The sequence below is a fragment of the Ranitomeya variabilis genome, chromosome 2 (assembly GCF_051348905.1).
Source record: "Ranitomeya variabilis isolate aRanVar5 chromosome 2, aRanVar5.hap1, whole genome shotgun sequence".
Taxonomy (NCBI): Eukaryota; Metazoa; Chordata; class Amphibia; order Anura; family Dendrobatidae; genus Ranitomeya; species Ranitomeya variabilis.
In genome coordinates, this window is record NC_135233.1 from 758,463,739 (window position 1) to 758,489,836 (window position 26,098).

The 26,098-nt window shown below is 48.7% G+C and overlaps 1 protein-coding gene across 2 annotated transcripts in view; it reads left to right on the forward strand.

Annotated features, from left to right (window-relative positions):
• Positions 1–26,098, forward strand: part of MMS22L (MMS22 like, DNA repair protein) — a 125,650-nt gene that overhangs the window by 26,592 nt on the left and 72,960 nt on the right. For both annotated transcript variants that reach the window (XM_077289684.1, XM_077289685.1), the window contains 3 exons: positions 1,505–1,592; positions 8,108–8,285; positions 15,480–15,573. In XM_077289684.1, coding sequence (XP_077145799.1) covers positions 1,505–1,592; positions 8,108–8,285; positions 15,480–15,573 — 360 coding nt within the window. The remainder of the gene's footprint in view (positions 1–1,504; positions 1,593–8,107; positions 8,286–15,479; positions 15,574–26,098) is intronic.

Genomic DNA, 26,098 nt, shown 5'->3' on the forward strand with positions numbered 1-26,098 from the left:
TGGTGGATTAAGGCACTACAGGGGGTCATTGTTTCAACAAGCTAGTTCAATATGTCATTAGCATATTAGCAGACATGTTTATTCACTGACCCTGTGGAGAGATAACAGTACAGGAATGTGGGATCTGATATCAGATGGCAAATAACAGCCATTCATTAATTGGCAAATAACTCCTACTACAAGAGAGCACCATGATAATCAGTAAAATATAAATATACACAAAATGATACCCACATAACATATCACACCATCACAATTATATGTTGGTTTATTATTTTATTTTTGTTGCAGGAGACGAGGGTATTGGGGATTAGGGGTTCAGTAAGTATGGTAAATTAAGCTTCAATATAGTCTTTGTGATTATTTCAAATCAAGGACTTTATTCTGGCCGTGTATTTATTTACCATGTAACTATAGGGTTAGTAATGGATAGGTGTCTTATAGATGTCTCTCCATTACTAACCTGTGGACTTGATGTCACCTGACAATACAAAGGTGACATCAGCCCCACAAATATAAACCCTATTTGCCACTGCTACAGGGCAAGTAGGAAGAGCGAGGCCATAATTGGTGCATCTATAAGATGCGCCATTTCTAGGACAGCTGAGAGCTGATGTTTTTAGCCTGGGGGGTGCCAATATCCATGGCCCCTTCCCAGACTATTAATATCAGCCCGCAGCTGTCTGCCTAGCCTTTGCTGGTTCGATTTTATAGGGGGGCCCCCATGTCAACTTTTTTCTGGGGTTCCCCTATAAACTAGTCAGTAAAGGCTAAGCAAACAGCAGTGAGGTGATATTAATAGCCTGGGAACCTTTATGGCTATTGGCTCTTTCCCATAGTATTAACATCTGCCCTCAGCCGTCGGCTTTCCCTCTGCTGGTTATTTAAAATTATGCGGGAGCCCACGCAATTTTAAATAAAATTTCTTTGAAAGCTAAACAGACACATATTTCTGACTGTTGCTTTTTTGTTACAGCATATGTAGGTTAATTATGTGGGGGTATGTTCCCACGGTCAGTAAACGCTGTGGGTTGACGCTGCGTACATCCGCAGCGTCCAGCCCACAGCGGCCAGATGTTACAGCATAGTGGATGGGATGCTGCAAGTATTACACACACGAACACTAACATCTCCTGTACTGTTTTTTTTTTCCGGTACTGGGAAAAACAGACATGTGAAACTGGCCTAAGAAGGAGAATTCTCATGCTAGATTTATATGGTATACACAGGAATTTATGTGGTACATGCCTGATCATCTGTTGCTGCCACAGACACAAAGTATTAAAATACCACCATGGAACATATGCCATTACAATGCATCGCTTTATGTTAAGAACCCAAAATGTTCTTCTGTGTTGCCCTTTCCATTTTCACTGCAACGTTCAGAAATCATTTTTCTCTCTGGCTAAAATATTATTACACCAAATACAATTTCAAGGGACAGTTCTAGTAATAATATTGGCTTTACTATTTATGTATTAATGTTGGAATTTTATTTTTTTAGGACAAGTAAATAACATTCACAATGAGGCCGAAGAAATCAGAAACCAATGCACAAAATTTCTACATTATGTAAAGGTATTTTTATACAGGTAAGGTGTCCGTTTTTCACTTTTTTTCTCCGTTTTTCAAGGAATGAAAATGTACCCATTATAGTTTATGGTACTGTTCACATGACCATATTATATAGCGGATCTTGTAGGGACAATAGACTGATGGAAACATGTTTGTTTCTGTGAATATCTCTTGTGTGGCAGATTCTCTGCTTTAGATGCACTTTAACCTTTTTCACTGGTTTCGGGCCATCGTTCACACCCCCAATTCAGAATTTTTAAATGCAAAAGGAAAATCGCATTATGCCATCATTATTTTCTGAAAAATGTACACCAGGCACATTGTGAAGATGCTTCCCATCACTTTGCTTATGCCAACATTTTGTAATAGACTGTGACTCCTCTTACTTCTGCATCGGGAAGAGAGACTGCAGACTTATCTATTTGGACCAGACAACCCCTTTAATCTCTGAGGGCATCATGACCATTTCCTTTTAATAAAATCTACTTTAGAAAATATGAATAGAAGTGATCATTTTCTCCTTCGCCACATTGGGGTGTTATGCTGCTGTCACTAGGAGGCTGACACTAAGCTGAGACAAAAAAATGTTAGCTCCTCCCCTGCAGTATACACCCTCATGCTGGCTTCCAGAGACCCAGTTCAAGCTTAGTGTCCGTAGGAGGCACACTGGAATTTAAACCTTTCTATTCCGGACGAAGGGGGCGACGGATTCTTTTATGTTCCGATCTCCCCCGAACCAACAACAGGCGAGCACGGGAGTTTCACCTCTCCGTATCCTTTCCTGCGACGTGGGATGCCACTGCCTGAGCTGACCTTTTTGGGCGACGGGACCCTTTCACGGGCACCGATCTTCCCCCGAGTAACAGACGAGCACTGGTGTTTTTACCTCCAGTATCCTCTTCTGCAGCCAGGCCCTTTTTTATTGCCGGACATCTGCCCTGCCCACCAGGTTTCACCCTCGGCTGTACAGAGGCACTATTCCACCGTGGCGTCCATGCAGCCCCCACTGCATCACCACTGAAAAAGAACGGATGATGGAAGGAGGCGGATGGTTCCTCTCCACCCCCCTTTTCAGGGGATGGTGAATGGAGGCTCCCCCAATCCCTGCACCGTCCTATTCTAGAGATCCCCGGGCACAGCTCACCTGACAGTTTCCTGCGGGCAACAAGAGTCAGCGTTCCCCCTCTTTTCGGGGTAAGTGTCTCAGGGGGGGGGTCGGCCGCTCTGCGGTCCGGAGGGCTCCTTTTTACAGCGGCACGTTTATTTCTGGGCCCCTTACCCTCCGGCGTTCAGCGGCTTCGGCCTTGCACAGGCCGCATGCCGATAGGCTCCGCCCCCGTTTTCGCCTCATCATGCGGCGCCGCCCCCCAGTCCTGGCGCTTCTCGCTGTCTGCGAGATCTCCTCTCTCTAATCTCGGCGGCCATCTTGGTTTTTCCTCTGCACGCCGCAGCTTCTCTCACGTGCAGCGTTTTGATCGCCGACTGTCGCCAACATCAGCCGCCTCTCTCTCTCTCTCTCCTTTGCGGGACACAGGACCTCGGGTAAGGAGACCACGTCAGGTTCTCCCCTGCAGCGCCGCCCTTGCTTCCTTAGTTGTAGACCCTGTGGTCTATCTTACATTAGAGTGCACCATGTCCCAGTCAAAGTCAAATAAGTCCTCAAAGGTGTATACTACCTTTTTTTCTGTGTGTACCACCTGCCAGGCTCCGCTTCCTCGGCCTCAGAGTTCCTCCCTCTGCTCAGCCTGCGATGCCCCAAGTGCCCAGGAGCCCTCCACCGCCACCGACCCCGGGTTAGCTAGTCCCCCTGCGTGGGTCGCTTCACTGTCTCAGTCCGTGGATTTTTTAGCCAATGCCATCAAATCTATTCAGAACCCGCCTGGGGAGCGGGGCAATCCTTTTCATGGGTTAAGAGATCCCTCCGTAGCAGGGGAATCGTCGGCCAGCAGGGGCCGCTCTCTCCGGAAAGAGGCACGGTCATCCAGGAAACGGATCCGCACTACCTCTCCTGAGCACTCGCCTCGCCAGTCAGGCTCTGACAGCTCCACTTCTCGCTCACCCTCTTTAGGGGCTCGTAGCGTTCACGACTCTGTATATGAGTCTGACGTATCCTTAGACCCGGATGCTCCGGAGTTTAGATCTACAGTTGACTCCCTCATTGAGGCAGTCAATCACGCTCTCAAAGTGGACGATGACTCTAATTCGGCTCCGGACCACTCAGTCTCCTTTACTAGAGCCAAGCATTCCCATAAGACGTTCGCCTCTCACCCAGATTTCCTGGATATAGTCAGGCGACACAGGGAGCGTCCGGATATGCGTTTCACAGGCAAAAAGGCCCTGGAATCGAAGTATCCTTTTTCCGCAGATCTCGTTAAAGACTGGACGGAGTCACCTTTGGTAGACCATCCTGTTTCACGCCTTGCTTCCAAAACTCTCTTATCCGTTCCAGATGGCGCTTCAATTAAGAACCCCACAGAACGCCAGCTAGATTCCCTAGCTCGTTCAGTGTACGAAGCCTCAGGTTCTTCTCTATTTCCCTCCTTCGCCGTGGCTTGGGTGGCCAAGGCAATGGTTTCCTGGTCAGATGCCCTAGCAAAATCGGTGCAGGAGCAGGATCTCCCGTCTGAGGTGGCGGGCCTTGCCAAACAGATTGCCATGGCGGGTGATTACGTGATGTACGCATCCCTCGATGCAGCGAACTGTTCAGCAACGGCGGCTTCTAACGCCATCACCATCAGAAGAGCCATTTGGCTCAGAGAGTGGCGCGCAGATTCCTCCTCTAAAAGGTCTCTGATTTCCCTTCCTTTTCAGAGCGGGCGTCTTTTTGGAGAAAAGCTAGACCAGCTTATTTCTGATGCTACAGGGGGAAAGAGCAAGTTCCTTCCCCAACAGAGGCCCAAGACTGCCTTCCAGTGCCAACCATATTTTCGCTTTCGGCCCTTTCGTAGCAGTCCAGCCTGGTCCAATCCTGCCGCCTCTTCCAAATCGGACCGATCCGCTCGCTCAGACAGAGACGTTCGTCCCTCTTTCAGGCCGAATCAGTCCTGGCGAGGAAAGCCTAGGCAACCCAGAACCAGAGGGTCCAGGCCTGCCAGATTCCCTTCACAATGACTCGGGGTCTATTCCAGTCGACACCTCCAAAGTAGGCGGACGTCTCCTTCTTTTTCAGCAAGTCTGGCTCTCCGTCGTCCACGACGAATGGGTCAGGGATCTGGTGTCGTCTGGCTACAAAATAGAATTCTCCGCCTCCCCTCCAGCTCGTTTTTTTCCCTCGCGTCTTCCAAGTTCGGGAGCTCAGTCTCGCGCTCTTCTCTGCGCCATCGAATCCCTCCGCCAAAGCGGGGTCATAGTTCCGGTTCCGGAACACGAGAGGTTCAGAGGTTTTTACTCAAACCTCTCCGTCGTACCAAAAAAGGACGGGAAAGTGCTCCCCATTTTGGACCTCAAGCTCCTGAACAAGTGCGTAAAGGTACGGCACTTCAGGATGGAATCGCTTCGGTCGGTCATCTCCTCGATGGAGAGAGGGGAATACCTGGCTTCGATAGACATCAAGGATGCCTACCTCCATATTCCTATATTCCCGCCTCACTAAAGGTTCCTCCGCTTTGCCATCCTAGAGGACCACTTCCAATTCACGGCCTTACCCTTCGGTCTTGCCACGGCGCCCAGGGTATTCACGAAAGTCATGGCGGCCGTCATGGCCATTCTTCATTCTCGAGGAGTGGTCGTGTTGCCTTACTTAGACGACCTCCTCATAAAGGGTCCGTCTTTTCAGGCTTGCCAGGCAAGCGTCCACATTACCTTGGATTCTCTTTCGCGCCTGGGCTGGTTGATCAACTTGGACAAGTCCTCCCCCGTTCCTGCCCGACGGATCTCCTTTCTGGGTATGATCCTGGACACCTCAAGGGGACTGGTCTTGCTTCCTCGGCCCAAGGCCCAAGAGATTCAGCATGGGGTTCGGACGCTTTGCCATCCTCGTCCGCGACCCATTCGGTTCGCCATGAAGATCCTGGGCAAAATGGTAGCCGCAATAGAAGCGGTTCCTTTCGCTCAACTCCATCTCCGCCTCTTGCAACAGGCTCTGCTGGACAACTGGGACAGGAGTCTCTTATCCCTCGATCGTCCATGCCCTTTGTCTCCGCGGATCAGACAATCCCTTGTATGGTGGACCCTGGGTCCATCTCTCCTCCAGGGGAAGTCTTTTCTCCCGATCCGCTGGTTAGTGGTAACTACCGACGCCAGTCTCCTCGGCTGGGGTGCGGTGTTTCTTCACCACTCTGCCCAGGGTCGTTGGTCACTTCGGGAGTCGAGGCTCCCTATAAACATCCTGGAGATTCGCGCGATCAGACTCGCCCTGAGACACTTTCACTCCCTGCTCGCGGGTCACCCAATCCGAGTCCAATCGGACAATGTCACAGCGGTGGCATACATAAACCACCAGGGGGGTACCCGCAGCAGGGCGGCGATGCAGGAAGTCTCCCACATTCTTCGTTGGGCCGAAGCCAACCATTCCACCATTTCCGCGGTGCACATTCTGGGCGTCGAAAACTGGGCGGCGGACTTTCTGAGCCGTCAGGGCCTTGCCTCGGGGGAGTGGGAACTCCATCCAGAGGTGTTTCGACAGATCTGCCTTCGCTGGGGGACCCCGGACGTGGATCTGATGGCATCCAGATTGAACGCCAAGGTTCACAATTTCATTGCTCGTTCTCCGGATCCCCAGGCTATTGGAGTGGACGCACTGATATCCCCGTGGCATCAGTTCCATCTCCCGTACGTGTTTTCTCCGCTTCCCTTACTGGCGAAGGTGATCCGGAAGATCAAGACGGAGGGGGTTCCGGTCATTCTGGTCGCTCCTGATTGGCCACGTTGCGCTTGGTACGCGGAGCTCGTTCAGCTCGTAGCCGACGTCCCCTGGCGGTTACCAGACCGTCCAGATCTGCTTCGCCAAGGGCCGATTTGCCACCAGAGCTCAGGGGCCCTACGTTTAACGGCGTGGCTGTTGAAACCTGGATTCTAACTCGAGACGGTTTCTCTCAGCAGGTCATTCCCACCATCTTAAGCGCTCACAAGACGTCTTCCGCTTCCATCTACCACCGCACCTGGAAATCCTTCTTCTCGTGGTGTAGGCTCCGTCATCGCCCTCCGCTCGTTTTCTCTATCCCTTGCATCTTGGATTTCCTTCAGTCCGGTTTGGATTCCGGCTTGGCGCGGAGTTCCCTCAAAAGTCAGATCTCAGCGTTATCCGTGTTATTCCAACGTAGGATCACTGCCAGCCTTCAAGTCAACACTTTCATTCAGGGGGTCTCCCATGTGGTACCCCCCTACGGAATGCCGTTGGAGACCTGGGATCTCAACTTGGTCCTGGGGGTTCTTCAGGAACCTCCTTTTGAGCCTATTCCGGACATTCCACTTACTGTTCTCTCCTGGAAGGTTGCTTTCCTTGTGGCCGTAACATCTATCAGACGGGTCTCAGAATTGGCCGCTTTATCCTGCCGGGCTCCTTTTCTTGCCTTCCACCAGGACAAGGTAGTCCTACGCCCATCTCCTGCTTTTCTCCCTAAGGTGGTTTCCTCTTTTCACCTTAACGAGGACATCATTCTTCCCTCTTTTTGCCCGCAGCCAAAACACAGGGTTGAAAAAGCCCTTCATACCCTAGACGTGGTACGGGCCCTTAGGAGGTACATTTCCAGAACGGCTCATTTCAGAAAATCAGACTCCCTTTTCGTTCTTCCGGAGGGTCACAGAAAGGGTTTGGCTGCGTCTAAGTCCACGATAGCGAGATGGATTTGGTTTGCTATCCAAGAATCCTATCAAGTCAGAGGTAGACCTATCCCGGTGGGGATTAGACCTCACTCCACTCGGTCGATGGGTGCTTCCTGGGCCATCCGGCACCAGGCAACAGCGGAGGAGGTTTGCAAGGCCGCAACGTGGTCCAGCCTGCATACTTTCACAAAGCACTACAATGTCCACATTCATTCCTCTGCGGACGCGGCCCTTGGCAGACATGTTCTGCAAGCGGCCGTCGCGCATTTGTAGTCAGATGGTACACGGAGTTATTTGGTTGTATTGTTTCCCTCCCAGGGACTGCTTTGGGACGTCCCATGGTCCTGTGTCCCCCAATGTGGCGAAGGAGAAATAGGGATTTTTGTGTGTACTCACTGTAAAATCCTTTTCTCCGAGCCACTCATTGGGGGACACATCACCCACCCTGTTAGCCTGTTCGGCTTTTTACCTTTTTCGGTTTTTGACTTTCTTTGACATGTTGTACTCTACTGTTACATGATATATTGTTATTATTCTCCTACTGCTTTTTGCACTGAACTGGGTCTCTGGAAGCCAGCATGAGGGTGTATACTGCAGGGGAGGAGCTAACCTTTTTTTGTCTCAGCTTAGTGTCAGCCTCCTAGTGACAGCAGCATAACACCCCATGGTCCGGTGTCCTCCAATGAGTGGCTCGGAGAAAAGGATTTTATGGTGAGTACACACAAAAATCCCTATTTTTTTTCTTAAACAAAATCCTATATTTTTTTAGGTTTGTGGATTCCTCAAGGCAGACAGAAAATTCGTTGGCTCATCCATATGAGGACATGAATGCTCAGCTCCCCACCAAACTGATAGAAGCGCTACACGGACTTACCTTGTATATTGGAAGTCTCAGTGATCTCCCAAACCACATTCTTGGAGCATTTTCCATTCAACATCACGGCAAGGTTTGTCTAGTATGTTGATGACAAGTCTTATTTGAAGACCAGACTATGCAGTATTGAGAGGTTGTAGGAAATTATGGCTACTCTCTTCCTATGCGGCAGCCTTTCACATTTTGTAAGTGGTGGTGCAGCTAAGCCCAATTAATTTTAGTGGAGGCGAGGTGCCGTTTTCCCACTTTTGAATAAAAGCAATGCAGTCACTTTATTTCCACAATCACATGGGTCCCCACCTGGGTATCAGGTTTGATAAATCCTAAAAATGACATTCCATTGTTAAATTGACATTTTTTCTTACTAGAGGTCATACATAGTTACTTACTAGAGATCACAGAGGCCTTATTCACAGCACTGCCTTTTCACATCCTAATGGATGAGCCACTATACATTTCATTGTGAAAAGGCGCCACTATACATTTCATTGTGAAAAGGCCCTAACTACTAGTGCAAGAGGAAGCACAGACTGTAAAGCACAGCTGACACAGCGGTGAGGTGTGAGTGCTGTCAGTCTTTGTAGCAGCTCTATTAACTCCTTACATGCTACATTGAATAGCTACTGCGACGTATAAATCTTTCTCTCTGTCACTCTATTGCCGGGGTGGGGAACCTTTTTTCCAGTCGGGGGCCATTTGGAAATTTCTACCATCATTCGGGGGCCACAAAAAAAATGACCACCTTGAAAATTACCTCGGTATATTTAGTCAAACAATTACAGTAACTTGCCCTTAATGTGAAGGCATCTCAGGAGACTCTGGCTCATATAAATTACAGGCGGTGCTGGGGGGCATAGACATCACAGGAGATGCTGGGACATATTCATCACTGGGGGGAATAAACAACACTGAGGGGGCTATATACATTACTAGGAAGCACAGACCGCACTGGGGGGGAATATACATCACTGGTGGGGTCGCATACGTCACTGGGGCTATATGCATCACAGGTGGGGGATATACAGCACTTCTGGGGTAAATGCAGCACTGGGAATGTACATATCACTTGGGGGCACATACAGCCCTGGGGGGATATACAACACTGGTGGAGGGGGGGGACAGGCATCGCCGAGCAGGGAAATAGATCACCAGGTGGAACTCGTAGATCACCAGGGGAACACAGTGATAACCGGTGGGTGGCATAGCTGGAGGGGACAGAGATCACAGGGGGCACAGAGAACACATGGGAGCACAAATATCACAGCGGGTGCATAGCAGGGGGCACAGGGATCACAGGGGGGCACAAAGCTGGAGCCACAGATCACGGGGGTGCACATAGCTGGAGGGCACAGAGATCATAGGGAGGCATATAGCTGGAGGACACAGAAATCACAGGGGGGGTGCATATAGGGGGGGGGGGACAGATCACAGGGGGGCACATAGCTGGGGGGCATAGAGATCACAGGGGGATATATAGCTATGGGGCATAGAGATCACAGGAGGGGCACATAACTGGGGACACAGATCACGGGGGGGCACAGATCACATGGGGGCACATAGCTGGGAGACACAAATCACAGGGGGCTATATATTTGGGGGGCACAGAGATCATATTGGGGCACATAACTGGGGGGGACACATCTCAGGGGGGTGCACATAGCTGAGGGGCAGAGATCACTAGCAGAAAGGTACAGAGTTGCGGACACACAAATCACCACTCACCAGCAGACAGGCACAGAGCTGCCGGCACAGAGATCGCACTGGACTCTCTGGCAGCAGCTCCTCTTCCAGGACAGGAGGACGGAGTGCACTGGGCACTAACCCCACCCACCCCGATGACCTCCTCATTCATGTGCAGGCAGGCAGCGTTCTATAATGTACGCTGCATACTGTGCACTTGGGGGTTAAAGAGCTGGCAGGATACGGCTGCCGCCCGAGCATTGTGGACTCCGGTGACCTGCCCACGGGCCACATGAAAAGTTCCCCACCCCTGCTCTATTGGCTCTCTGCAGTGTGATCGCAAGGAGCCAATGGTTGTTCTCCAGTTTACCATAGACCAAAACCTAATAGATCGGGCCAGAGGCACAACCTGTTCAGCTACCTATCAGTAGAACATGAACAGACTGGATAATAATACTAATACTCTAAACCCCTTCTGGAAAGGAGAGTAATGGTGGCGCTACCTAACCATAGTGGGTGAAAATAAAATCATCAGGTGAGAAATTGTGTGCCCATCTGAATGATTTGTGCTAACTGATGGGTAGAGCCGACCTAGTGTGCTGCAAGAAGTTCCTCCAGCGTGTGATAGCAGTGGGTGTTCTGGTGTGTGGCACTCTCACAGCAGAAGAATACAAATTTGCCACCAATAAAAAAAAAAAAAAGTTTACAATTTTAAAAATAGATAAAAACACAACATGTTTTGGCATCCTACAGCCTTCCTCAGTTGTCTGCTATCAATTGAACACCCACTGTTAAAAAGTCTGTTCTATAATGAAGCCAAATGTCCCAAAAGAGACACATGTGGTGTTACCGGGCCTGTCACAACTAGAACAATTATTTACCGTCACCCCTTTCCCTTAAAAAAAAAAAAAAAAAAAAAGTTTTAAATAAAACTACACCAGAATTCCTATTTTTGTTTATTTTTCATGAGATAAAATGGTCAAAAATTCATATGGAGTGTGTAGTCTGAAAAATGAAAAAAGTGCCAGCTGTCAGAATGTGATGTTAAAATAAATAAAAAGTTGCTTACTTTTTTGCATAAGCAGTAAAAAATAAGTTCTAAATTGTACTGTAATCATATGTAACATATCGTATTCCTCCTGCACAGTGACTCATGTCACTCATTTTACTCAAATATTCTTTGGATTTGTGTATAGAGACACAAAGAACAAAAGATTTATTTATTTATTTATTTTTTCAAACAGTGTTGGTTGTAATGTATGTACTTGTATTAGTTTTTATCTCCACAATCTAGCTGACTTGGTTTGCCAATGTGCACATTATACTTGGGGTGCTTTCACGTTGGGCTTTTCTACAAGTTCGTGGGCTTGCATCCGAACCCCCTGTCAAAATGGGATTTGGAGGTATGTGCAGACAGGGCCATAGACTATAATGATGCCGGCAGAGTGAATGTATGCGGTGTTGTGCATCATTTTTGGGCGTATATGCCTACTGGGGGCAGACATTCTCAGATGTAGTAGACTGAGTCTCTGTGTCTATCTCCAGTAGGCATATACACCCACAAATTATGCTCGACACCGCACACCTTCGCTCTGTGGGTACAATTACAGTTTATGGCCCCGTCGGCACATACGCCAGAATCCCATTTTGCGGGGGGTTTGGACAGAAGCCCTGATGGGACCCACGAACGGGAGTCTGAATGCAGTGTAAAAGCTCCCTTAGTGTACTCTGTGTGGGGCCCAGCCAATAGACAGAGGCCAAAAGTGTGTTCTTTTGCCCTTCTTCTCGCCGGTATGTGTGTGCATACTGTTTTTTGAACTACATAAGAATGAGTTGCAGACTGCTCTTTCCTATACAGTGAAGCACCACATAAAAAGATGGTCTCTATGATGGACGGATGCCGAGACGTCCATCTTTCCACCCATCGTGACTGTGTTGTATACCACCTGAGCATATGTGCCCGACACTGGCCATAAATGCATTGTATCCTTTGCCTTTTCATTTTGCATGGCTATCATTAATGTATGTGCTTAAGAGACAAAGTGTAACCCTGTCTAATATATATACATACAGGAATAAAAAATTCCTCTCTAATTTAGTAATTTAAGGCTATTACAAGGGTTTTCCACTACATAGAAAACCTTTTCTTAAATGCAACAGTACATATACCGGTATTTGCCTTTCGGACCAGTGCCAAACCTGCTTGTGTCTGCAATCAGTCGTGCCCGATTATGTCTCATGAGCACTGCAGCCCATCAGCTAATAAATAGATTGCTAAACTGTGACCAATCCCTCCAAACTGTTTTGGACAAGGGAGGTGGAGGCCCCATCAGTGGCTGTTGGGCTCATGTGACATAATATCATGGGAGACACTGCTCCGCTATTGCTGCACCAGTCCGGGATGTGTTTAGATGCTGCGTTTACTTTAAGCAGGGTACTGTTCCATGTAGGATATGGTAGTACAAGTAGTGGGCAAGCCCTTCAAGGATATACAGTATCCTCACAATGTCTTTTTTAGGTGCATACACTCCGAATCCCACCTGAAAAAGTAGTTAATGTGTGCATCGGAAAACAACTTGCTCTGCTTATGTTTCGTCTTTGAAACTGCTTTTAACTGCTTCAGGTTTCCAAAGACACCAAGCGGTTAAAAGAAGTGACCTGACCTTTCTTCAGGGGTCCTCCGCTTGGAATCCATGCACTATGTTATACCCACAAGTAAAAAAAAAAAAAAAAAACACAGGTGGCAAAAGCCTCTGCAATAAATGAGCAAAACAGTGCAAAAAGCTTAAAAACAAAACATATCTCCGTAATGAAGACGCAGCGGAACAAAAAAGGAAACCATGCCAGATTCAGGAGAACAGATATTTACAGCAGGATAAAGAAGTTATGGGTCCTCTTTAGTGCCAGCTCCTAGATCTCCAAAATCATTACCCAGCGTTTGCAAAATTGTTTTATTCTTTCTTCCCTGAGTACTCCATGTTTGTTTTTATTTCTCTTTATTGATACAGTTCCAGAGATATGGGCCAGTTTAATTTGGTGCTAGTTTTCTGGGACTTTACTAAGGGGGTGATGCTCCGAGGGTTCTTTGATGGTGCGAATTTAGGCTGATGTGTTATTACCCTGTGAGCAATGTTCCCTTTTTAAAGAAAGACCATGAAGATTAGCTCAAAGTAAAAAGCCCCTTATTTATGGAACCCCATGAAGGATTTAACAAAATAAATAAATAAAATACCTGATTACTCATGGGAGCAGGGAGAGTCAAATAACTGGGCACTTTTGACCTGCTGAAAGGTCCTCTTTAACCAGTTAAGGACCGGACCATATACAGCAGAGGTGTCAAACTGCATTCCTCGAGGGCCGCCAACCGGTCATGTTTTCAGGATTTCCTTAGCATTCCACAAGGTGCTGGAATCATTCTGTGCAGGTGATTAGATTATCACCTGTGCAATACAAGGAAATCCTGAAAACATGACCTGTTGGCGGCCCTCGAGGAATGCAGTTTGACACCTCTGATATACAGTACAGGCCAAAAGTTTGGACACACCTTCTCATTTAAAGATTTTTCCGTATTTTCACGACTATGAAAATTGTACATTCACACTGAAGGCATCAAAACTATGAATTAACACATGTGGAATTATATACTTAACAAAAAAGTGTGAAACTGAAATTCTTATTCTAGGTTCTTCAAAGTAGCCACCTTTTGCTTTGATGACTGCTTTACACACTCTTGGCATTCTCTTAATGAGCTTCAAGATGTAGTCACCGGGAATGGTTTTCACTTCACAGGTGTGCCCTGTCAGGTTTAATAAGTGGGATTTCTTGCCTTATAAATGGGGTTGGGACCATCAGTTGTGTTGTGCAGAAGTCTGATGGATACACAGCTGATAGACTGTTAGAATTTGTATTATGGCAAGAAAAAAGCAGCTAAGTAAAGAAAAATGAGTGGCCATCATTACTTGAAGGAATGAAGGTCAGTCAGTCTGAAAAATTGGGAAAACTTTGAAAGTGTCCCCAAGTACAGTGGCAAAAACAATCAAGCGCTACAAAGAAACTGGCTCACATAAGGACCGCCCCAGGAAAGGAAGACCAAGAGTCACCTCTGCTTCTGAGGATAAGTTTATCTGAGTCATCAGCCTCAGAAATTGCAGGTTAACAGCAGCTCAGATTAGAGTTCTAGCAGCAGACACATCTCTACAACAACTGTTAAGAGGAGACTTTGTGCAGCAGGCCTTCATGGTAAAATAGCTGCTAGGAAACCACTGCTAAGGACAGGCAACAAGCAGAAGAGACTTGTTTGGGCTAAAGAACACAAGGAATGGACATTAGACCAGTGGAAATCTGAGCTTTGGTCTGATGAGTCCAAATTTGAGATCTTTGGTTCCAACCACCGTGTCTTTGTGCAACGCAGAAAAGGTGAACGGATGGACTCTACATGCCTGGTTCCCACTGTGAAGCATGGAGGAGGAGGTGTGATGGTGTGGGGTGCTTTGCTGGTGACACTGTTGGGGATTTATTCAAAATTGAAGGCATACTGAACCAGCATGGCTACCACAGCATTTTGCAGCGGCATGCTATTCCATCCGGTTTGCGTTTAGTTAGACCATCATTTATTTTTCAACAGGACAATGACCCCAAACACACCTCCAGGCTGTGTAAGGGCTATTTAACCAAGAAGGAGAGTGATGGGGTGCTACACCAGATGACCTGGCCTCCACAGCCACCAGAGCTGAACCCAATCGAGATGGTTTGGGGTGAGCTGGTGGACCGCAGAGTGAAGGCAAAAGGGCCAACAAGTGCTAAGCATCTCTGGGAACTCCTTCAAGATTGTTGGAAGACCATTCCCGGTGACTACCTCTTGAAGCTCATCAACTACTTTGAAGAACCTAGAATATAAGACATAATTTCAGTTGTTTCACACTTTTTTGTTAAGTATATAATTCCACATGTGTTAATTCATAGTTTTGATGCCTTCAGTGTGAATGTACAATTTTCATAGTCAAGAAAATAAAGAAAAATCTTTAAATGAGAAGGTGCGTCCAAACTTTTGGTCTGTACTGTAGCTCCATTCTAAATCTGGCACATTTGGGGTTTTTATCGAACGTGTGGTTTAAAAAGCTGCGACTTTTTTTGTTTTTTCCCCTCTCGTTCACGTAGTCAAACAATTTTTTTCAAGGTATGTAGGACTTAGTTTGTTATTTTTATGACTACAGTGAACCGTTACAATACATTTAAAATGTGTTCCCCTTTTTGTAACAATCCTTTTTAAATATTGGACTTTTTTTTCTCTCTTTAGTTAACGGAGGCGGGTCTAGTAACAATGATTTTGATTAGCAGTATTTTTTTTATAAGCTCTGGAGACAGATTCTTGTGCAGATCAGTGTCTGGCCCATAGATCTTAACAGCTCATTTATATAAGAAAAACTTGGATTTTTGTGGAATAAGATATCAGAATGCAGATATCAAGATATAATTTTATTCAGCTTCCTATGTCCAAGTAGCCAACTTGGGAGGATTGATCCTACTGACAGATTCCCTTTAAATAACATTGACCAGTAGGGTGAAAAATATATACTTTTTTTTATAGGTTCTACCAGCTTCTTGGCATTTGCTTCATCTTCATCTGGATATACATTGGTCTATTTTGGAAATCCTGCAGATTTTGGGAGAAAAGATGCAAGGTATGATTGTTGTATCTCTGCTTGTTAGGGCTGTGGAGTCGGTAAGCTAAACCTCTTACTCCGACTCCTTAATTTCCCTGACTTCCGATTCTCCACAGCCCTGGCCACTAGTGAGCATGGACATAAAGTGCAGCACAGATTCATCTCCACTAAAAGCCGAGATCATTAGATCAGGAACAGAACAGACATTTATTGGACATTTCAGAACTTTCCCAAATTATTATGAAAATGTTTACAGCACATCCTGCATTGTACTACAGTACTCAACGTATATTTTAATAGTCGGTCCATTTTATTTCAACACCGAATCCACCAAAATGGACACCGACTCCACAGCCCTGCTTCTTGTGGTAATTTTTTTTATATAATGACAAAGTAACTGAACAACTTGGCTGTTTTTCTCTTTCATTAGAATTTTTCATCTATTTTTGGAGAGTAGGGGGTGCCATTCATATATACATATAGCCCATCCACTGCTAACTGTAGACTATTGAGCACGGCATTCAACTTCGCAATTTTTCCCCTTTGTTTTTCTGATTTAAGGGGCTCACATACAGTATGTTTGGTATGGAACATTGACTCTTGCATATTTTGGAATAGTGATCTTTGTACTGACTTACTGTACATATTAATTTTACACCATACTGCCTCCATAAACGTCACCATCGGAGCAATACCTAAGCTATCGGAATACAATCATTAGGGCACCGAGAGGCTGACCATTACTACTAACAATATTAAACAGCTACATGCCTTTGGCTATTCCAAACCCACCCTAAAAAGCACTCAACAAACAATTAAAAAAATGAACATATATATTTAGTACTTAAAAATGACTTGCTAGTAGTGTTGAGCATTCCGATACCGCAAGTATCGGGTATCGGCCGATACTAGCGGTATCGGAATTCCGATACCGGGATTCCGATACTTGCCGCGTATCGGATACCGGAATCGGAAGTTCCCAGATTCAAAATGCAGAAATTCAGCCAATGAGAATGATTTCAAGTGTGGGCACATCCTGTTCAGCATGGAGGGCATGAAACTACTGGCATGGCTGTGATTGGCTGCTGAAATGATGTCATGATGCAGTTTAAAAGTCGCTGGCGCCATTTTGCGATCACTCTGCTGTGAATTCAGTTAGTGACAGGACGCTGTTTGCTGACTGAGGGACAGTTTAGAGATAGCGATTTGCTTCTTTGTGCTTTCCAAAGGCTAATTTAGCAACCGCTGTGTTCACCTACTATTCACCTTCCTTTTGCCTTGTAGCGCTGTTTTCACAGCGATCTGCAAGGTCTCTCTGTGTGTGTGTGTGTGAGTGCAGCCCACTCTCTAGTCTGAGTGCAGCCACATAGGCCATCCATAGCTGGTTGTATTCAGTTCAGGGAGGGTGGTTCATTGCCTCATACTGTTCTTTTTTTTTTTTTTTTTTTGAAGTAGTGCAGGCTGCTGCACATTTTTTCCAAAAATTCCTATTAGTGTCTTTCCACCCGTCTCCAGCTAATTTGTGGAAAAACACTACATAGGATAAAGTAGAGGAGGGTTTTTGGGCCTTGCAGCGCCGTTTACGGCTGTCTGCACGGTCTCCGTGTGACTGCAGCTCGCCCTGTAGTCTGTGAGCAGCCGTAGCTTGGTTGTCTCCAGCTCAGGGTTGTTCACTGCGTCATACCGCCAAATCAATTTTCATTTTGTTTTCAAGTAGTGTAGTCTGCTGCTAATTAATTTAAAAAAATCCTATTAGTGTCTTTCCACCCGTCTCCAGCTAATTTGTGGAAAAACACTACATAGGATAAAGTAGAGGAGGGTTTTTGGGCCTTGCAGCGCCGTTTACGGCTGTCTGCACGGTCTCCGTGTGACTGCAGCTCGCCCTGTAGTCTGTGAGGAGCCGTAGCTTGGTTGTCTCCAGCTCAGGGTTGTTCACTGCGTCATACCGCCAAATCAATTTTCATTTTGTTTTCAAGTAGTGTAGTCTGCTGCTAATTAATTTAAAAAAATCCTATTAGTGTCTTTCCACCCGTCTCCAGCTAATTTGTGGAAAAACACTACATAGGATAAAGTAGAGGAGGGTTTTTGGGCCTTGCAGCGCCGTTTACGTCTGTCTGCACGGTCTCCGTGTGACTGCAGCTCTATCCGTTGTCAGTTCAGCCCCAAAAAAATAAATAATAAAGTTCACCAAACATACCAGTTACACCACTTTACATTTGTGTAGGCCACATTAGCTCATATTCAAGTCTAGTCCACACTTTAGAAAATTAGTGTGTCTTATACCTGTTAGGAGGAGTTGCTCAGGAATAAGCACACAAAGCCGTTAGTACTTTTCTGCTTATCTTTATCAGTCAACCAAGATGAAGAAGGCAGTGAGTAAGGCACGTGGGCGTGGGCGCGGAGCAGGGAGGGGACGTGGGGATTCTGTGCCTGCTGCGGGCACCGGTGAGTCATCAGCACCCACTTTCACAAGGGAACAGTCGTTCATGCGCAGCTTTGTCGCCGAGCGCCGTACACCGCTGCTGCGTCAAGACCAAATTGAAGCCGTTGTGGGATGGATGGCAGCTAATGCATCAACTTCCATTAGTGCCACATCCTCTCAGACACAGAGCACTGGAGAGCAGCCATCTGTCTCTTCACCACCTGCAAAATTGGCCAGGCAGACAGAGATCCCAGGACAGGAGCAGTCTCTACTTCTGTTCTCTGAATCATCTCTTGGCTTGGAAACAGGGGGCCAGCCAAGCAGCATTGGAGAAATGGAAGAAGAGGCAGGGTGCAGTGATGCCCAACCGCTTTTTCTGTCTTCCTCTGAAGAGGCGGGTGGGCCAGTGGCTCCGGTCACCACCTCGCAGGCCGCATCAGCTGATGATGACACTCAGGTGCCACTTACTGGTGCGTGCTCTGCTGCTGAGACTACCCAGGAGGAGCAGTTGGGGGCAGAGGGTAGTGTAGATGATGAGGTCCTTGACCCATCTTGGCGTCAGGGACAGGAAGGTGGTGGGAGCAGCTCTGAGGAAGAGATTCCCCGTACGGCCCAAAGAGGGAGAGGGAGGGGGAAGACTGCGGATCCTGCAGCCTCCGCTTTGGCACCCGTAAGGAGCATGTCTCTTCCAAAAGTCAAAAGGGGGGCTCCCAAGACTTGCAGTGCCTGGTCCTTTTTTGACCCAGTTGCAGATGACATTTGCTATGTCAGATGCAAGGTGTGTCATCAAAAAATCAAAAGAGGTCAAAAAGTCGCCAACCTCAATACCTCCAACATGTGGAAACGTGCGCAACAGGCACCCGGCGGAGTTAGACAAACACACTGAAGAGCTAGGCCAACCAACAGCGGCAGCTACCACCTCTTAAGCTCGTGTTGCCTCTTCCTCTAGCTCACACGCAGCTGGTTCGGCTTCCTCCCAGGATCGCCGTGGAAGAACCTCTGGCCCTGTTGTCCAGAGACCCGCTGTCATTCCACCCGCAGCACCACTTTCCCAGTCATCCACACACTCCCAGCCCAGTCTACAGCCATCGGTAGTACAGGCATGGGAGAAAAGGCGGCCTTTCTCGTCAAACCACCCACGAGCACAGGCTCTGACTGCAGGCATTGCCAAACTTCTGTCACTGGAAATGCTGTCATTCAGGCTGGTGGAGACTGACAGCTTCCGTGACTTGATGTCATTGGCAGTCCCACAGTACAATGTGCCCAGCCGCTTTTACTTCAGCAGGCAAGCCGTCCCTGCCCTGCACAAGCATGTGGAGGGACACATAAAACACGCGCTACTGAACGCCGTCAGTAGCAAGGTCCACCTCACCACCGATGCGTGGACCAGTCAACATGGACAGGGGCGATACCTTTCCCTCACTGCCCATTGGGTTAATGTAGTTGAGCCGGGTACAGACCGTGCGAGTGGCGCAGGACGTGTCCTGCCCACTCCAAGGATTGCAGGAATCCATTCTGTACGCATTGACTCCTCCTCTTACACCAGTTCCTCAGAATCATCGCTGCAGGAGCCGTCACAGTCCACCTCCACATGGACCCGTGATGAACGTGTACCTGTTACGACCGACATGAGCACAGCCGTGGCCAAACGTCAACAGGCCGTCTTGAAATTAATTTTTTTGGGGAATCGTAGCCACACAGCGCAGGAGCTCTGGAATGCCATCAAGCAGGAGAGCGATGTGTGGTTTGAGCCAGCGAATCTCCAGCCAGGCATGGTAGTGTGTGATAATGGCCGAAATCTGGTGGCAGCCCTGGGCCTCGGCAACCTCACTCACATCCCATGTCTGGCACATGTGCTCAATTTGGTCGTGCAGAGTTTTTTGAGGGACTATCCGGATCTTGATGCACTGCTGCACAAGGTCCGCCTAGAGTGTGCTCACTTGCGGCGTTCCAGCACGGCAAAAGCGCGCATTGCGGCTCTGCAGCGCCGACACCGCCTGCCGGAACATCGCATCATATGTGACCTACCTACCAGGTGGAATTCCACGTTACATATGTTGGAGCGGTTGTGTGAGCAGCAGCAAGCTGTAATGGAGTACCAGCTGTATCAGGCGCAAAAAAGTCGCAGTCAGCGCCGTACAGACTTCACAACCACAGAGTGGGCCACTATGAAGGATGTCTGCCAGGTTTTGCGTCCCTTTGATTATTCCACGCGGATGGCGAGTGCAGATGATGCACTAGTCAGCATGACTGTCCCCCTTATCTGCCTGCTTGAAAAATCACTGCAAGCGCTAAGGGATGATGTTGTGGAAGAGGTGGAGGATGAGGATTCACCACTTCCATCATCTTCTGGACAGTCAGCGCCACGTGGTTCCTCACAAACGCGTAGGCAGGGGACAGTTTGTGAGGAGGATGAGGAGGAGTCAATGGAGGAGGAAGACATCCGTCCAGAGGAGGGAGTTACACAATTGTCCAGTACTCAGTGTGTACAGCGAGGGTGGGGTGATGACGAGCGGGCAGAGATCACGCCTCCAGCTGGGGACAGCGTTTCTTGGGCAGTTGGCAGTCTGCAGCACATGGTGGATTACATGCTGCAGTGCCTGAGAAACGACCGCCGCATCGCCCACATTCTCAACATGTCTGATTATTGGGTGTTCACCCTCCTCGATCCTCGCTACCGGGACAACGTAGAAAGCCTCATCACACCGTTGAACCGGGAGCGAAAAATGCGGGAGTACCAAGACACACTGGTCAGTTCCATCATCTTCTCCATTCCAACTGAGAGAAGTGCTGCTACTGCATTCCAAAGCAGCTCAGTGCGTCCAGGCAGTGGTGGAGGCTCTGCACAAAGAGGGAGCAGAAGCAGTGCCTCTGCCCAAGGCAAGACCAGTATGGCCCAACTGTGGCACAGTTTTGTGTGCCCCCCACAAAAGTCTACACCATCACAGACGGCTCCAGTCAGCAGGAGGCAACGGTTCCGTCAGATGGTGACAGACTACATGTCTTGCCCTCTTGCTGTACTCCCAGACGGCTCTTCCCCTTTCAAGTTTTGGGTCTCAAAGCTGGATACATGGCCAGAGCTAAGCCAGTATGCATTGGAGGTGCTGTCTTGCCCTGCGGCCAGTGTATTATCGGAACGTGTCTTTAGTGCTGCAGGTGGTGTACTAACTGACCGTCGCATGCGACTATCCTCCGATAACGTTGACCGGCTTACTTTTCTGAAAATGAACAAGGCCTGGATCTCGCAGGAATTTGCCACTCCTCCTCCTGATTAAATAATTAGGTCACTGTATACGTTATCCAGGTCTCCTGTTGTGTTCATCTTTCTACCACCTGAACTTAAATTCCTGGGCTCCAACACCGCCAGTTGAGGCTCAGACGTGCCGTCTGCACAGTCAAAACATACGACCCAGTGTTATTGGGTTTCAGTAACGTCAGCTGATCCCCAGCTGTGTAGCCGGCAATGTGTCATGCGACCGCCACGCTGACACAACAACTGAAATGTAAGGGAATCTGTCCCCCCCCCCCCAAGGCGTTTGTTACTGAAAGAGCCACCTTGTGCAGCAGTAATGCTGCACAAGGAAAAAGGTAGCTATTTTGGTTTTGCTCCTTGCACACGCAAAACTTAACACTTATAAAATGTGTCCACTGATACCGTAAAACCGTCCCGGAGGTGGGACTTTCCTTCGTAATAGGACGCAGCACAGCCGTCATTCCTACCCCCCCGGCGCCGCGCCCCGGCTCCTCAGCGTTGTTTGATTCCGTCCCGGAGCCTGCGCTGTTATGTTATCCCGTGGCCAGGCACACTTAGCGCTGCCCGTCTTCTGGCATCATTTGGTGTCAGGCTGGCTGCGCCTGTGCGGCCACGCTGGCCGAGAGCCCGCCTCGCAGTGTCTTCTGATTTAATCCCACTGGGGGCCTGGGATCTATGGACATGCGCAGTGCATATCTGAACCTCCACCTCTCACTCATCTCCCTATGGCTTCTTCAGACTGTTCGGTGTCAGCTGGTCCCTAATAGCATGCCACGGCCGTGACACCGCACAGTCTGAAAAAGAAGCCGTAGGGAGGGGAGTGAGAGGCGAGGATATGCACTGCGCATGGCCATGGATCCCAGGCCCCCAGTGGGATTACATCAGAAGACACTGCGAGGCGGGCTCTCGGCCAGCGCGGCCGCACAGGCGCAGCCAGCCTGACACCAAATGATGTCAGAAGATGGGCAGCGCTAAGTGTGCCTGGCCACGGGATAACATAACAGCGCAGGCTCCGGGACGGAATCAAACAACGCTGAGGAGCCGGGGCACGGCGGCGGGGGGGTAGTAATGATGGCTGTGCTGCGTCATATTACGAAGGAAAGTCCCACCTCCGGGACGGTTTCACGGCTTCAGGGGACACATTTTATAAGTGTTTAGTTCTGTGTTTGCAAGGAGCATGATGAAAAGAGCCACCTTTTCCTTTTGCATCTTTTGTGCTGCACAAGCTGGCTCTTTCAGCTACAAACGCCTTGGGGGGGGGGGGTTAAAGGTTCCCTTTCGACTTTCTCAGGCTTCGGCCTACATTGTGTTCCTCTGCTTTTCCACCTGCCCCTGGGCTCCAACACCGCTAGTTGCCGTCCAGAAGTGCTGTACGCACAGTCAACAGTCGCTCCTCTGTTATTGGGGTTCAGTAACGTCAGCTGTTCCCCTGCTGTGTGTGTGGCAATCCCTCCTACCTCCTCCAACCTCCTCCTCCTCCACCTGTCCCTGGGCTCCAACACCGCCAGTTGCCGTCCAGAAGTGCTGTACGCACAGTCAACAGTCCCTCCTCTGTTATTGGGGTTCAGTAACGTCAGCTGTTCCCCTGCTGTGTGTGTGGCAATCCCTCCTACCTCCTCCAACCTCCTCCAACCTCCTCCTCCTCCACCTGTCCCTGGGCTCCAACACCGCCAGTTGCCGTCCAGAAGTGCTGTACGCACAGTCAACAGTCCCTCCTCTGTTATTGGGGTTCAGTAACGTCAGCTGTTCCCCTGCTGTGTGTGTGGCAATCCCTCCTACCTCCTCCAACCTCCTCCAACCTCCTCCTCCTCCACCTGTCCCTGGGCTCCAACACCGCCAGTTGCCGTCCAGAAGTGCTGTACGCACAGTCAACAGTCCCTCCTCTGTTATTGGGGTTCAGTAACGTCAGCTGTTCCCCTGCTGTGTGTGTGGCAATCCCTCCTACCTCCTCCAACCTCCTCCAACCTCCTCCTCCTCCACCTGTCCCTGGGCTCCAACACCGCCAGTTGCCGTCCAGAAGTGCTGTACGCACAGTCAACAGTCCCTCCTCTGTTATTGGGGTTCAGTAACGTCAGCTGTTCCCCTGCTGTGTGTGGCAATCCCTCCTACCTCCTCCAACCTCCTCCTCCTCCACCTGTCCCTGGGCTCCAACACCGCCAGTTGCCGTCCAGAAGTGCTGTACGCACAGTCAACAGTCCCTCCTCTGTTATTGGGGTTCAGTAACGTCAGCTGTTCCCCTGCTGTGTGTGTGGCAATCCCTCCTACCTCCTCCAACCTCCTCCTCCTCCACCTGTCCCTGGGCTCCAACACCGCCAGTTGCCGTCCAGAAGTGCTGTACGCACAGTCAACAGTCCCTCCTCTGTTATTGGGGTTCAGTAACGTCAGCTGTTCCCCTGCTGTGTGTGTGGCAATCCCTCCTACCTCCTCCAACCTCCTCCAACCTCCTCCTCCTCCACCTGTCCCTGGGCTCCAACACCGCCAGTTGCCGTCCAGAAGTGCTGTACGCACAGTCAACAGTCCCTCCTCTGTTATTGGGGTTCAGTAACGTCAGCTGTTCCCCTGCTGTGTGTGTGGCAATCCCTCCTACCTCCTCCAACCTCCTCCAACCTCCTCCTCCTCCACCTGTCCCTGGGCTCCAACACCGCCAGTTGCCGTCCAGAAGTGCTGTACGCACAGTCAACAGTCCCTCCTCTGTTATTGGGGTTCAGTAACGTCAGCTGTTCCCCTGCTGTGTAGCCGGCAACGTGTCCTGCAAAAGCCACGCAGACACAACAGACCCAAAGCTGCCGCCAGTGCAGGCTTCGGCCTACACTCCCCTCCCCCTGCTCCTCCTCCTCCTGCTCCTCCTCCTGCTGACCCTGGGCTCTAACACACCGCCAGTTGGGGCCCAGATGTGCTAGCTGCACAGAGAAAAACACCTCGCCAATGTGTCAGTGGGGTCCAGCACCGCCAGCTGTTCCCCTGCTGTGCAGCCGGCATCGTGTCCTGCAAAAGCCACGCAGACACTTGCTCTTGTACCTTCTGCTCCCCATCCTGGTTCCAGTACCGTCAGCTGGTTCCGGGCAGAGCCTTTGGCTTAGGTGCCTCCCTTTGGTATCCGAGTTCCACAAACGTCAGGTGGTCCTTGGTAGTGCTTTCAGGCACGGGTACCTCCTGCTTAGTAACCGGGTTCCAGTAACGTCAGCTGGTCCTCGGTAGTTCCATTGGCTCTTGGACCTTCGGCTACCCATCCGGGTTCCAGCACCGTCAGCTGGTTCTCGGCAGTGTCTTTTGCTCTTGTACCTTCTGCTCCCCATCCTGGTTCCAGTACCGTCAGCTGGTTCCGGGCAGAGCCTTTGGCTTAGGTGCCTCCCTCTGGGTATCCGAGTTCCACCAACGTCAGGTGGTCCTTGGTAGTGCTTTCAGCACAGGTACCTCCTGCTTAGTAACCGGGTTCCAGTAACGTCAGCTGGTCCTCGGTAGTTCCATTGGCTCTTGGACCTTCGGGTAGCCATCCGAGTTCCAGTTCCATCAGCTGGTTCTCGGCATTTTCTCAGCCTTCTTGTACCTTCTGCTACATTTCCAAGTTCAAGAGACTAAACACAATGACCCAGAAGACCACCCCTAAGATGACGACGACACCAGAGACGACAACCACCGTGATGACGACGACCCTGGAGACGATGACCCCGAAGACCACCCCGATGACGACGACCCCGGAGACGACGACCCTGAAGACCACCCCGATGACGACGACCCCGGAGACGACGACCCTGGAGACGACGACGACCTGGAAGACCGAGAAGCAGAAGAACAAGAGGCTGCAGAACAAAGAGCAGAAGGACATTAAGCATAACACAAAATATCAGAGCAAAAAATATTATGTAAATTATAAGCAGAAGAAGACTAAGCAGTGTATGGGGGTGAGTCCGTTCCTCCTCGTGGTGCCCCTGGATAAAGCCTGATGCTGCAGGCCAAACTGAACGCGGACAAATGTAACTGTTTTGTGACAGGCAGAACGGAAGGTGTAATCTTCAAACTTTTATAGATAACAACTACGGGAATGCCTGTCACAAATAAGAATATGATGAAGAAGTTGAATATGATGAAGATAATAGTAAAATAAAAAGAATATGAACAATGTAACCCAAAAAATAATAGGTAGAAGATGAAGAAGAAGATGAATAAGGTGAAGAAGTTGATGTCAAAGAAGCTGATGATGAGGATAATTAAGAAGAAAGCGTGGGAGAAGTAAAAAAGAAGGTGAAGGGCGTGGAAGTAGTGAAACATCAATATCTGACATAAAAAAAAAACAAAAAACATAGTCAAATTCTTTCTAACGCCGAACTTCATAAAAAAAAAAAAAAATCCTGCTATTCTATTACATTGGGCTAAACCTCTGTCCCTTTAATATCTCCGCCACGTCCCCCAATACATCCTACAATATTTTTAGTTGTTTTCCTTCATGTAGAATGAACCTACAAGTGTATAAAGGGTTTATTTTAATTCCGATATTTTCGTCCCATTGACTTGCATTGGGATCGGGTATCGGTATCGGATTGGATTCCGATACTGTGACGGTATCGGCCGATACTTTCCGATACCGATACTTTCCGATATCGGAAAGTATCGCTCAACACTACTTGCTAGTCATATTTTCATCTTTTTTGAGCGTCTTTTAACCAACAGTGAGCTATCAATTGTTCTGGCATTTTATATTTTGAAGACACTTTATGAGAAGGCTCAAGACTCCCAGGTTGTTGTGGTTTTTTTTTGTTTTTCTACCATTTTGCTAGCGGGTTTGCTTGAAAACCACTAGCAGTTTCTTTATTGTTAATTTATTTAAAAGAAAAAAAAAAAGTCCAGAAATCGACAGTACATAAGACACC